The sequence below is a fragment of the Ascaphus truei genome, chromosome 3, assembly GCF_040206685.1.
Source record: "Ascaphus truei isolate aAscTru1 chromosome 3, aAscTru1.hap1, whole genome shotgun sequence".
In the NCBI taxonomy this organism is placed as follows: domain Eukaryota; kingdom Metazoa; phylum Chordata; class Amphibia; order Anura; family Ascaphidae; genus Ascaphus; species Ascaphus truei.
Window position 1 is genome coordinate 324656164 of NC_134485.1, and position 13533 is coordinate 324669696.

At 47.3% G+C, this 13533-nt stretch overlaps 1 protein-coding gene across 2 annotated transcripts in view; it reads left to right on the forward strand.

Annotated features, from left to right (window-relative positions):
- RDH5 (retinol dehydrogenase 5) overlaps window positions 1–11770 on the forward strand; it is a 35973-nt gene extending 24203 nt beyond the window's left edge. For both annotated transcript variants that reach the window (XM_075591287.1, XM_075591286.1), the window contains 2 exons: window positions 8190–8353; window positions 10781–11770. In XM_075591287.1, coding sequence (XP_075447402.1) covers window positions 8190–8353; window positions 10781–11004 — 388 coding nt within the window. In that variant the 3' untranslated portion in view covers window positions 11005–11770. The remainder of the gene's footprint in view (window positions 1–8189; window positions 8354–10780) is intronic.
- The last annotated feature ends 1763 nt before the right edge of the window (window positions 11771–13533 follow it).

Here is a 13533-nt window from a genome sequence, read left to right on the forward strand (position 1 = left end):
TAGTTCGTTAACTAAGGAAGAATTTCATAGATGGCTTGATAAAATTAAAGTAAATAAGGCACCTTGCCCTATGGCATACATAAAGAGCTAAATTCAGTAATAGCCAAACCATCACATTTAATATTCAAGGACTCCATGTCCACAGACTCTGTACCACAAGATTGGAGTAAAGCAAATGTGGTGCCTATATTTAAAAATGGGAGGTAGATCACAACCGGGGAATTACAGACCTGTAAGCCTGACTTAAATAGTGGGGAAGCCACTTGAAGGTTTAGTACAGATAATATTCAGGAATACCTAATTGAAAAATAAGTTATTAGTAATAGTCAGCATTGATTTATGAAGGATAGGTCTTGCCAAACTAACCTTATTACATTTTTTGAAGAGGTAAGTAGGAATTTAGACAAGGATAATGCAGTTGATGTGATTTACTTAGATTTTGCAAAGGCTTTTGATACGGTTCTGCACAATAAGTTAGTTTACAAAATATAGCAAATTGGACTCGTAAAAATATTTGCACCTGGATTGAAAAATGGTTGAAGGATAAAAAACAAAGAGTTCTCGTAAATTAAACTTTTTCAGGTTGGGCTAAAGTCGGGAGTGGAGTACCTCAGGGATTGGTACTGTGACCTCTGCTTTTTAACTTTGCTGATGATACTAAATTGTGTAAGGTAGTAGAATCAGAGCAGGATGTAATTTCTCTTCAGAATGACTTGGATAAACTGGAAACTTGGGCAGGTAAATGGCAGATGAGGTTTAATACAGATAAATGTAAGATTATGCATTTGGGAAACAAGAGTAAACAGGCAATTTACAAATGAAATGGGGATAAATTAGAGGAATCCTTGATGGAGAAGGATTTAGGAGTGCTTGTAGACAGCAGGCTTAGCAATAGTGCCCAAAGTCATGCAGTAGCTGCAAAGGCAAACAAGATCTTATCCTGCATTAAACGGCAATGGATGGAAGGGAAGTAAACATAAGTATGCCCCTTTACAAAGCATTAGTAAGACAACACCTTGAATATGAAGTACAGTGTTGGGCACCAGTCCTTAGAAAAGACATTACGAACTAGAGAGAGTGCAAAGAAGATCAACCAAATTAATAAAGGGGATGACAATCTGAACTATGAGGAGAGGCTAGATCAATTAGATTTGTTCAATTAGAATGAGGCGTCTAAGAGGGGATATGATAATTATATACAAATATATTCAAGGGCAATAGAGGGAGCTTTCAAAGGAACTATTCATCCCAACAGCAGTGCAAATGACACAGGGTCATACAGTATGTTAAAGTTGGAGGAAAGGCGATTTCACCAGCAACAAAGGAAAGGGTTCTTTACAGTAAGGGCAGTTGAAATGTGGAATTCATTACCCATGGAGACTGTGATGGCAGATACAATAGATATCTTCAAAAAAAGGTTGGACATCTTTTTAGAAAGGAAAGGTATACAGGGATATACCAAATAAGTAAACATGGGAAGGATGTTGATCCAGGGACTAATCTGATTACTAATTCTTGGAGTCAGGAAGGAATTTATTTTTCCCCTTATGAGATATCATTGGATGATATGTCACTGGGTTTGTTTTTTTGCCTTCCCCTGGATCAATATACTGTAAGTACAAATATAGGATAAAGTATCTGTCGTCTAATTTTAGCATAGGTTAAACTTGATGGGCGTATGTTTTTATTCAACCTCATCTACTACTGTATGTAACTATGTACTGTAACTAAGTAATTAAAAACAATGAGAAAGGACCTTCCGAGCTGCAAAATAGGATACATTCATGTAATGCAATGTATCCATGATGTAATAACCTGAGTTAAAAAGTTATACATTTATTAAGAGAGAGAATTAAGTGAATAATAAAAGAAAACGTAATTATAAAAAATACAAGATCAGATTGTGATCAAACCACAATGTGTACTGGTCCTAGTAGCGAAATCATAAACAATGAACAAAGCCTGTATATTTATATTTGCAGAACAAAAAACTCCTGATATAGAGCTTGTTTGATAATGCAGATTGAAAAATCAAAATGCATTCAGTCACACGTTGGCTTCTTCAGGAGAGCAGTCCCCCTGAAAGAGACCATATGCGCTTAAATAAATCGATACATACATATCCAGATAGTACCAAGAATATTAGTCTACAAATAATAATAGTGCTTGCTTGTCAAACCGCAGTTATAACTGTTTAATCCCTAGATCAGAAGAGGCGGCACCCATTTTCTTCTAACCCAGTAGAGTGACGTTGTCCATGTTCTGTTCATCTTGTATTTAATGTCACTTGGCCTCAGTAACTCATAACCCTCAGCAGGGCCGTCCTAACAGCATTACAGGCCCCCGGGCAATGCAGTGCACTGGGCCCCGCCAACTCTCCGCTACAACTCGTAATTTTTCTCCTGCTACCGAGTTAGCGGGAGATTTTAATGTTGAGGCGGGTGATCGGAAAATTAGTGTTAAATTCTGGTCTGTGTATAGATTAGCGTGGGGCCCCTATGCTCGTGGGGCCCCGGGCAACTGCCCAGCGTGCCCATGCGTTAAGATGGCACTGGCCCTCAGTACATATTATTACTTTGTGCTTGAAGTGCTTTCAAGGTTACAAATACAATTAACAACATAGATATCCCTTGCAGATACTGTATGCTGTTAGTAGACAGTATGCACGGTAACCCATCAGCTGGTTTAGCTCACACTACCAGTCTGTAGCCAAGAAAAGCAGTGGTTGTGGGCCCGGTCTCCTCCCCATCATATTAAAAAGAAACCAATACATATTAGAAAAATAGACTTACCTTGGTGATGGTCAGGCCGGGCCCGGTGACTGCCTGGGGGGTGCAGGAGGGGGGGTGACTGCTAGGGGGGGGTGACTGCCGGGGGGGGGACAACTGCTGGTGGTGGGGCGACTGCCAGGGGGGGTGACTGCCAGAGAGGGTGACTGCCGAGGAGGGGGCTTCTGAGGGGGGTGACTGCCGGGGAGGGTGACTGCCGGGGGGAAAAAGTGACTGCCGAGGAGGGGGCTGCCAAGGGGGGTGACTGCCGGGGAGGCTGACTGCTGAGGGAGGGTCTACCACGTCTCTCCCGTGACCCGTGTTAGGATGACAGTCACACGCAAAGTGTAAAGTTAAAGATGTTTAATATAACATAAAAGCAGAAGTATAAGCAACTTACATGAATAAAAAAAACTGCTACAGCGCCGCGTTGCCTCCCTGAGTCTCCCGCTGCGGTTGGATCCCGCTTCCACATCCTTCAGTGGGACCGCTAGCAAGGAGCTCACTGGGCTACGGTGACTGATGTGGGTCAAAATAGTGCACGTAATGACATGAACAATATATATACACTAGCTGAGAGCCCCGGCGTTGCCCGGGATGTTTGTGGTGTGGGGGTGGCATTTGGGTGGGGAGTGGTCCACGCGGCCCATGGCGGTGTGCGGTGGTACTGCTGCTGTGGCTGTACTGATGGTGATTGTATCGGGGTGCTGATTTGGGAGGGTTTGTTGCTGATGTGGGGGTGCGGATGTGGGTGTGCCGATGGGGGAGGTGCAAAGGTGGCGATGTGTGGGTGCTGATGGTGTTGATGGGGGCTGGGAATGGCAGGGAGCCGAGAATGCCAGTGTGCTGGGGGGGCATGGGATACCGGTGTGCTGATGTGGTGGTGCTGGGGATAGTGTGTGTGTGTGTGTGTGTGTGTGTATACGTGTGTGTGTATACACACGTGTGTGTGTGTATATACACGTGTGTGTGTGTATACATGTTTGTGTGTGTGTGTGTATACATGTTTGTGTGTATACATTGTATGTGTGTGTGTGTGTGTATACATGTGTACGTGTGTGTGTACATGTGTGTGTATACATGTGTATGTATACACATGTGTGTATACACGTGTATACACATGTGTGTGTATACACATGTGTGTATACACATGTGTGTGTAGACATTGTGTGTATGTATATATTGTGTGTATGTATATATTGTGTGTGTGTATACATGTGTGTGTATACACATGTGTGTATACACATGTGTGTATACACGTGTGTATACATGTTTGTGTGTGTGTATACATGTTTGTGTGTATACATAGTGTGTGTGTATACATGTGTGTGTGTATGTGTATGTGTGTGTACATTTGTGTGTGTGTACATTTGTGTGTGTATACATGTGTGTGTATACATGTTTGTGTGTGTGTATACACGTGTGTATACACATGTGTGTGTGTGTGTATACGTGTGTGTATAGATGTGTGTGTATACACGTGTGTGTGTGTGTGTATACGTGTGTGTATACATGTGTGTGTGTATACATGTGTGTGTGTATACATTATGTGTATGTATACGTGTGTGTGTGTATACGTGTGTGTGTATGTCTACATGTGTGTGTGTGTGTATGTCTCCATGTGTGTGTGTACGTGTACATGTGTGTGAGTATACGTGTACATGTGTGTGTGTACGTGTCTACGTGTACATGTGTGTGTGTGTCTACGTGTACATGTGTGTGTGTCTACGTGCATGTGTGTACGTGTGTGTCTACGTGTGTGTGTGTGTGTGTCTACGTGTGTGTGTCTATGTGTGTGTGTGTATACGTGTGTGTATAAGTGTGTGTGTGTGTGTGTGTGTGTGTGTGTATACGTGTGTGTCTACGTCTGTGTGTGTGTGTGTGTGTGTCTACGTGTGTGTCTACGTGTGTGTGTGTGTGTCTACGTGTGTGTGTACGTGTGTGTGTGTGTGTGTGTGTACACGTGTGTACACGTGTGCCTGTGTGTATACGTGTGTCTACGTTTGTGTATACGTGTGTGTACACGTGTGTCTACGTGTGTGTTTGTACGTGTGTCTACGTGTGTGTGTGTCTACATGTGTGTGTGTGTGTGTATACGTGTGTCAACGTGTGTGTGTATGCGTGCGCCTACGTGTGTGTGTGTATGCGTGCGCCTACGTGTGTGTGTGTGTATACGTGTGTGTACGTGTGTGTGTGTGTGTGTACGTGTGTGTGTACGTGTGTATACGTGTGTGTGTAAACATGTGTCTGTGTGTATACGTGTGTCTGTGTGTATACGTGTGTCTGTGTGTATAGGTGTGTATAGGTGTGTGTGTGTGTATACGTGTGTGTGTGTGTATACGTGTGTGTGTGTATACGTGTGTGTGTGTATACGTGTGTGTGTGTATACGTGTGTGTGTGTGTGTATACGTGTGTGTGTGTGTATACGTGTGTGTGTGTCTATGTGTGTCTGTGTGTCTACGTGTGTCTGTGTGTCTACGTGTGTCTGTGTGTCTACGTGTGTCTGTGTGTCTACGTGTGTCTGTGTGTCTACGTGTGTCTGTGTGTCTACGTGTGTCTGTGTGTATACGTGTGTCTGTGTGTATATGTGTGTGTCTGTATAGGTGTGTGTATGTATAGGTGTGTGTGTGTGTGTGTGTCTACGTGTGTGTGTGTGTGTGTCTGTGTACGTGTGTGTGTGTCTGTGTACGTGTGTGTGTGTCTGTGTACGTGTGTGTGTGTCTGTCTACGTGTGTGTGTGTGTGTGTGTGTCTGTCTACATGTGTGTGTGTGTGTGTCTGTCTACATGTGTGTGTGTCTACATGTGTGTGTGTGTCTACATGTGTGTGTCTGTGGACGTGTGTGTGTGTCTGTCGACGTGTGTGTGTGTGCGCATACATGTGTGTGTGTGTGCCTACATGTGTGTGTGTGCCTACATGTGTGTGTATGTGTGCCTACATGTGTGTGTGTGTCTACATCTGTGTGTGTCTACATGTGTGTGTGTCTACATGTGCGTGTGTGTGTGTGTGTGTGTGTGTGTGTACATGTGTGTGTGTGTGTGTGTGTGTACATGTGTGTGTGTGTGTGTGTGTGTGTGTGTGTGTGTGTGTGGTCTGTGTGTGTGTGTGTCTCTGTGTATGTGTATGTATAGAGATATAGATATATAGTGTGTGTGTGTGTGTGTGTATGGAGGGATGAGTCTGGTGCTGAAGGAATGTGGGGGGGTGTGGGGGTGTGGGGGTGTGTGGGGGTGTGGTGGGGCGGGGGGGGTGTGGTGGGGCGGGGGGTGTGTGGTGGGGCGGGGTGGGTGTGGTGGGGCGGGGTGGGGGGGTGGTGGGGGGGGGGGGGGAGGGGGGTTGGGGGGTGTGGGGGGTGGGGGGGAGCTGCTTACCTTGCAGTCGGCAGCATCTTCCTCGTGCAGGCCGGGAGACGGACCCTGCAGTCATCTGGTACGGAGGGGCGGGGATCAGACCGGAGCCGGACAGGGGGCATGGGGAGGGGGGGGGGGGAGCATGTGGAGGGGGGGGGGGGGAGCATGTGGAGGGGGGGGGGGGGGCATGTGGAGGGGGGGGGGGGGCATGTGGAGGGGGGGGGGGGCATGTGGAGGGGGGGGGGCATGTGGAGGGGGGGGGGGGCATGTGGAGGGGGGGGGGGGCATGTGGAGGGGGGGGGGGGGGAATGCAGGGAGAGCAGTACGGAGCATGTGGAGGGGGGGAGAGCAGCACGTAGCATGTGGAGGGGGGAGAGCAGCACGTAGCATGTGGAGGGGGGGAGAGCACATGTGGAGGGGGGAGAGCAGCACGGGTCATGTGTGGGGTCCCTCCTGCAGGGCGGGAGCCCCCCCCCCCCCCCCCGCTGCCCTCCGGCTCGAGGTGAGGCCTCCTGCAGGGCGGGAGCCCCCCCGCTGCCCTCCGGCTCGAGGTGAGGCTTCCTGCAGGGCGGGAGCCCCCACGCTGCCCTCCGGCTCGAGGTGAGGCTTCCTGCAGGGTGGGAGCCCCCACGCTGCCCTCCGGCTCGAGGTGAGGCCTCCTGCAGGGCGGGAGCCCCCCCCCCCGCTGCCCTCCGGCTCGAGGTGAGGCCTCCTGCAGGGCGGGAGCCCCCCCGATGCCCTCCGGCTCGAGGTGAGGCCTCCTGCAGGGCGGGAGCCCCCCCCGCTGGCCTCCGGCTCGAGGTGAGGCCTCCTGCAGGGCGGGAGCCCCCCCGCTGGCCTCCGGCTCGAGGTGAGGCCTCCTGCAGGGCGGGAGCCCCCCCCGCTGCCCTCCGGCTCGAGGTGAGGCTTCCTGCAGGGCGGGAGCCCCCACGCTGCCCTCCGGCTCGAGGTGAGGCCTCCTGCAGGGCGGGAGCCCCCCCGCTGGCCTCCGGCTTGAGGTGAGGCGGCGGTGAGGCGGCGGTGCCGAGGAGCGTTGCAGGCGGCGCCGGGTAGGCTGGGCTTTGCTGTGAGGGGGGGTGGGAGAGGTGAGGCGGTGCCGAGGAGCGTGCAGCGAGGCCCGTGGGTATGCTGCTTCACCAATCCTGCCGCTGCCTCACTCATCCTGCCGCTGCCTCACCCATCCGGCCGCTGCCTCACCCATCCTGCCGCTGCCTCACCCATCCGGCCGCTGCCTCACCCATCCTGCCACGTGGATGTGAGGCGGGAGGCAGCGTGTTGTGGCCGCTCCCCCGCGTGTGTCCCGGGCGCTCGCTCCGCTCCCCCGCTGACTGTAGCGGCACCGGGGTGTGAGCTTGGGGGGGGATGAGCTTGGGGGGGGGGGGGGGTGAGGTGTGTGTGAGCTTGGGGGGGGGGGGAATGTGTGTGTGTGTGTGTGTGTACACGGGACTCCGGGTAAGTTCGGGCACAGGGAGGGTGGGGGGGGGGTGTGGAAGTTGAGGTGCGGTCCAGCTGACGGGGGAGAGTGAGGGGCACCGGGAGGGGATTGTGTGTGTGTGTCCGTGTGTCCGTGTGTCCGTGTGTCCGTGTGTCCGTGTGTGTGTGTCCGTGTGTGTGTGTCCCTGTGTGTCCCTGTGTGTCCTTTGGCCCGTCACTCCGCCTCTGGCCAATGAGAGGTGTGCGGGGGCGGGCCAAGGGACCAATGAGATTTCCCCTAGGGACTCCGGACATCCAGGCATGCAGGCAGGCAGGCAGGCAGGCAGGCAGGCATACAGTGCTTTCAATTAAATAGTATAATAAAAGATAAAAGATATCTATCCCATTCATTGTCTAACACGGATTATTTAGCATTTGAATTTTATATAACACAAATCTAATTGCTCTTTTTTATATATGTTTTGTCTCAGTTCATTTGTGCTCTAAAAAAAAAAACCTAGAAATAATCTTCCAAATATAATAACTCTTTGGCAGAGGCAGAACACGAGACCATGTGTTTACAATCCCTGCTGTGATCATGTGTCTGGTAAGCAGCGAGGTAGGGAAACTAACGGACAGGTCCTGTTTTTCTGCTGCAGGCGGGACATGCAAAACTTCGGTATAAAGGTCTGCATTATAGAGCCCGGCTTCTTTAAGACAGCGGTGACGAGTCTGGACACTATTGAGACATCCCTGCAACAGCTCTGGGACCAGATGCCACCCGAGACACAGAGGAGCTACGGGGAGGCCTACTTCCAACAGTGTATGTATCTGTACAGGGGGCGTAGATACTGGCCCACCCTCAATACATGGCACAGACGCATATTTAGCCAGGGTTACTGAAATTGCTGATAGGGGCCTAAATGTCAACCTCGAGCCCTCTTTCTCCTTCTCGCTCTCTTCACTTCTCTGTTTCACCACAGAGATCTCAATAGCACTGACGGGTACAGAGATTTGCTTAATAACAATGAGGAATGAAACTAAAGTTGACGGAAACTAGACCCTGAATGAGCATATTCCGTAATCACATCTATTATTCTTTTGTATATTCTGTTATTTACTAAAACTTTATTTTAACATAGGGTATAAAAAGCTCTAGATAACCGGTTCCAGGGAATGTACCATTCAATCTTTCATTTCTGAGTCCCCTTATTCAAGATGAATCCGTCCTCTCAGTGCTGGATAAGATTGAACTCCTATGCATTTGATTGAATTGAACTCTTCTCCAGCATGAGGAGGACAACTTCACAGCACCACATAAGGTCACACCCAGGTTCTTGCACTTCACTGGTCGTGCTCGTCCTCTTAACCACTTTTTCCCATCTCTTTCAGCTTTATCCCAGCTCCCAACCTCACTGTGTTTTTAAGGTGTTTCCACACAATTATTTACTTTGGTTGCAATATATGTAGTCTTTTCATCTATAACTCTCACTGAAGAAATGCTCTCACCAAATTGAGGACAAATACAGCCAAACAGGGCCGCCAACAAGGGGGGGTCTGCCGGGGCTGGTGTCCTGGGCCCGCTGGCTAGGGGAGGGGTGGCCAGCCGGCGCTGCAAATTTCCCCCGACCTCTGGCCAGGCCCTGCTGCCGGTTACGGCCGGGCCCCGGCTCTCAGATGCCTGCAGGATCTTTCCTCTCTCTGTCCCACGCTGACATCAGCGTGCCGGAAGTAAGCGCGGCTAAGCATCCGGCGCGTCGCGCAATGACGTCATAGAGCCCCGTTGCGTGGTGCCGAGGGACAGAGAGAGGAAAGGTCCTGCAGGCAGCTGGGAGCCGGGGCCTGGCCGCAACTGAAAGCGGGGCATGGCCAGAGGTCAGGGGAAACTTGCAGTGCCAGCCTGGCCCCCCTCCCCCCCCCAGCCAGCGGACCCCGCAGGCACCAGGCCTTGCCTGACCCAAGGTAAGTCTGTATTTTTATATGTATTGGGGGGATTAGTGTATTTTTATATGTACTGAGGGGCTTGGGGGTATTTTTATATGTATTGGGGGGATTAGTGTATTTTTATATGTACTGGGGGGCTTGGGGGTATTTTTATATTGGGGGGCATTTTTACATGTATTGGGGGGGCTTGGGGTATTTTTATATGTTTTGGGGGGGCTTGGGGGTATTTTTATATGTATTGGAGGCCTTGGGGGAATTTTCTATATGTATTGGGGTGCTTGGGGGTATTTTTATATGGGTTGGGGTATTTTTTATATGTAGTTCGGAGGGTGTTTTTTTTATATGTATTGTTTTATTTATTTTTTAATGGATTGTTCTCTTTTTTATAGATGCATTGGGGTCTTTTTATATATATATATATATATATATATATATATATATATATGTATATATATGTACATATACATATACGTGTGTGTATATGTAGTCCCCAGGCCCATATTTAACACCCCCCCCACCCCCCCAGGCCCATAATGAATCCTCCCAGACCTTTTGTCACATTGGATGTAGCATTGGGTATCTTTGTCTTTTGTTGAAAATATTAAAATAAACAGATTGCATTATAATGTTTTTTTCTGTATTAACAATAAGAAGAAAACAGTTAAGTAAAAGTTGCGCGCTAAAAAATTTTTTTCCCGTGGTAGGTGCGCTATGGGTTGTGGGGGGCGCCCTGCTCCTTTCATTTGTCCTGGGCACCATGATTTCTGTTGGCGGCCCTGCAGCCAAATCAATGTTAGAGGGGTGGGGGAGAGAAGGCAGCATATCAGGCACTATATCAGGCACTAAATGGGGAACAACAGACTAAGATGGGTCGGGACAGATTTGTCACAGGTCCAGCTGCTTTGCGCCTCTTAAAATAAGTTTTCCACATCTCAAGCCAGGTCTATAATTTGGATATGCCACGCTGGTCCCATCTTTGTGACGTGTGACCATATCTAGAAAGTTGTAAACCCGTGGCAGCCCTGATTTTCCACAAGAACTACAGATTTACAATTTGCTTGGTGATTTTGTAAAGACAAGGCAACTTCTTGTGCTAAATTAAGTTAGTTTTTTCAGTGGCGATTTGATAAATGTTTAACTCTGACTTCCACTAAATTATTTTTAAATATATTTGTTTATTTCCATATTTGCCTTTTTTTTTACTGAAAGATAAAACTGCAACATTCACTCAGTAATGACTGGCGTGTCTCTTATTACAACCCTGGCACATGCTGATTTGATGTGTTATTGTGTATTCTGTCCTTAGATCTGAAAGTGCAAAGAATCATCATGAACTTCATCTGTGACCCCGACATCTCCAAGGTGCCACGGTGCATAGAGCATGCCTTGCAAGCGAGATATCCTCGCACGAGATACAGTCCAGGCTGGGATGCCAAGCTGGTCTGGCTGCCCGCCTCCTATATGCCGACCTTCATAGTGGATGCCGTACTGGCTTTTGTCCTTCCCAAACCAGCACAAAGAGGCCACTAGCAAACATTGCTGCCAAATGTAGATCAGGATTTTAGAGAAGCTCAGACATACTAAATTAGTTATACTTCCTTAATGCTCTTGGGCAAATGTGACTTGGTATTGTCAATCTAACTCTTACGGCGTCATGAGATTCTAGTCCAGTTCAAGCTACAATGAAGTCTGGTTGACTGAACTGTCCACTTATTCCTGACTCTCAGTGACAGGCTCACCCGTTCCCTGAGTGATAGTTTATGTGGTGGTAGGTTCAACTATGCTTTGCTACATAGAGCTCTTTATAAAGTAAGACACACAAGAGACTGTTACTGCCCTTATTAAGAAGAATTAGGTGGTAGTCACCTAACACTGGGTTGAACAGGTTTTGCTTACAGTAACCATCTGATTCTGGATCACACACACTGGTTCAGTTTGCTCAGGTTTTTTATCTTGGGACGGGACAGCCTAAAGACTGAACTGGCTAAAGCTGTATTTTTTTTTTTTTTGAGTCATCGGCAGTATTATTTAGGGAAATTCACCCAGTTCTGGATAGTTTAAAAAGTGGGACCTGTCTAGATCAGCTGGAGTTGGATGACAACACTGGTTCTGATCAAACCCAAAGCCTTGCAGTGCTTCAACCCACACTGGCAGGGAAGGGGTTAAAGCCATTGAAGCCCCATTGCATATATATGTCAAATAGAAATAAACTTTCGGGAAGTGTCAGCTGTCCTGATTTTTAACGCTGTTGCCATATGCTGGGTTTGTAATAAAGTGAAATCACTGAGCAATTTCCCATCTTCTCGACTTTGTGGTATGTTAAAAAAAAATTAAGTGGTCAAATTTGCATGTAGGCACACAGGTTTATTGTAAGGCCTTTCATTTTCCAGTCATAGTAAATGCAGGACTGCTTATATCAAGATCCATAATGAAGTGAGCAGAGTGCAAGAGAAGCAGGAGGACGGGTGGATAATTGTTTCCCTACAAGGCCAGCATTAAAAGTAGAAAAATATTTGAATGTTTGTGAGGAAGATCACAGCTATGATCATTTAGCGTGCTGAAGACTGCAGAGAACCAAGAACTGGAGTACACACTAACAGCTGACAAACTCAGGCTGCAGCCTCCCAAATAAATAACAAGCCCCTTTTTCTGTTACAAAATTGGTCCCAAATGCCTCTTCATTTATTGGATGATAATTCGCTCTTCAATCCATTTAACTGCATTTGTCAGCTGCATTTGCTGCTTTAAGGAGACTTTTTCATTTTTGTTTTTGCTGCTCCCATCGTTCTTATACACATGCAATTTATTTAGCTTTCTCAAAGTATTATTTTACCTGCCAGTGCAGCCGATATCCCGTTTGGCTCTAGCATCATTATGTATTAGTATAAGGTGGTGACGGCCTTTCTTTATCCCCTTATCTGCATTTCTCAGATGAATTGGTTGCCGTAAGCAGTGCTTTTCATTTCCTGCCCAAAAGCCTGAATCTAAAATCCCAGAGTGTGATAATAAATATTGCAGAATACACAATACACACAGCTGTTCGGTACGTGTTTGGTGATCATATTACCAATGGAAACTATTCTGTAGAGATATTAATATTTGTGGGGGAAGTCTGGTACGGTTTTATTTTTTAAAGCAGCAGTCCAATCTGCCATTTTTGTTTTTTCCCCTTTAATATGTGCAAAAATACAATCCATACAATTATAAGTAATTAGCTAAGTTGCTGATCGATCTGTTCTCCTGTGATCAATCGGCAAATATTCGGCTTGGGGGTTCACTAAATGGCTGTCAGTTCAGCTGAAGAGGACCAAAGATGCAAAGTTCTGTGGGGAAGATCATGTGACCAGGCAGTCGCTAGATACAATTGGTGCACTGCTAGAGAGAAGGCAGGGCTCAAAAAGGGGTGTGCCAGTGCCTGTTTCAGAAGAGGAAGGGGGTGTGACTTTGTAAATGGTTACTAGAGAACCAAAAAATCTTTGTTACATTATAATACATTCAAATGTCATTCAGAGTTGTTTTTTTGTTTTTTTAAATGCTACAAGTATTTTCTCATAGTACAGAACTGATTTATTTTTAAAAAAAAACACACGTAGGATATTGCTTGGTCTGTAGTTTTAAGAGATCAATAAGAAACTCCACATAGTGAGTGTAACACCTCTACCCTCGGCCAATAGAAGAGGGGCCACACCAATGTGTTTTACTATCTCGTAAACTAAAGTGATAGTGCTCGTGTGTGCAGGTGATACTCAGCGGTTACCTTATTTCTCTGGGTGCTGGAACTTCGTGCAGGCTGGGGTGTTGAGCAAGAAAAAGAGAAAGGGCGCCAGGAACCTTTCTTAACTTTATTGAACAGACATCAGGGCAGAAACTAGGGTTGCCAGGTGGCTTGTCCAAAAATACTGGACACAATGGTGAAAAACGTGGCGCACTCCAAAAGTCGTTGGGGAGGTGTGTTATTTATACATTCTCAGTCCGTTACGTAATGTTACCCTAAATTTCACTCCACGTATGCACCAATTTGCACTATTTCATATTGTATTTCGTACGAAATTCTGGGAG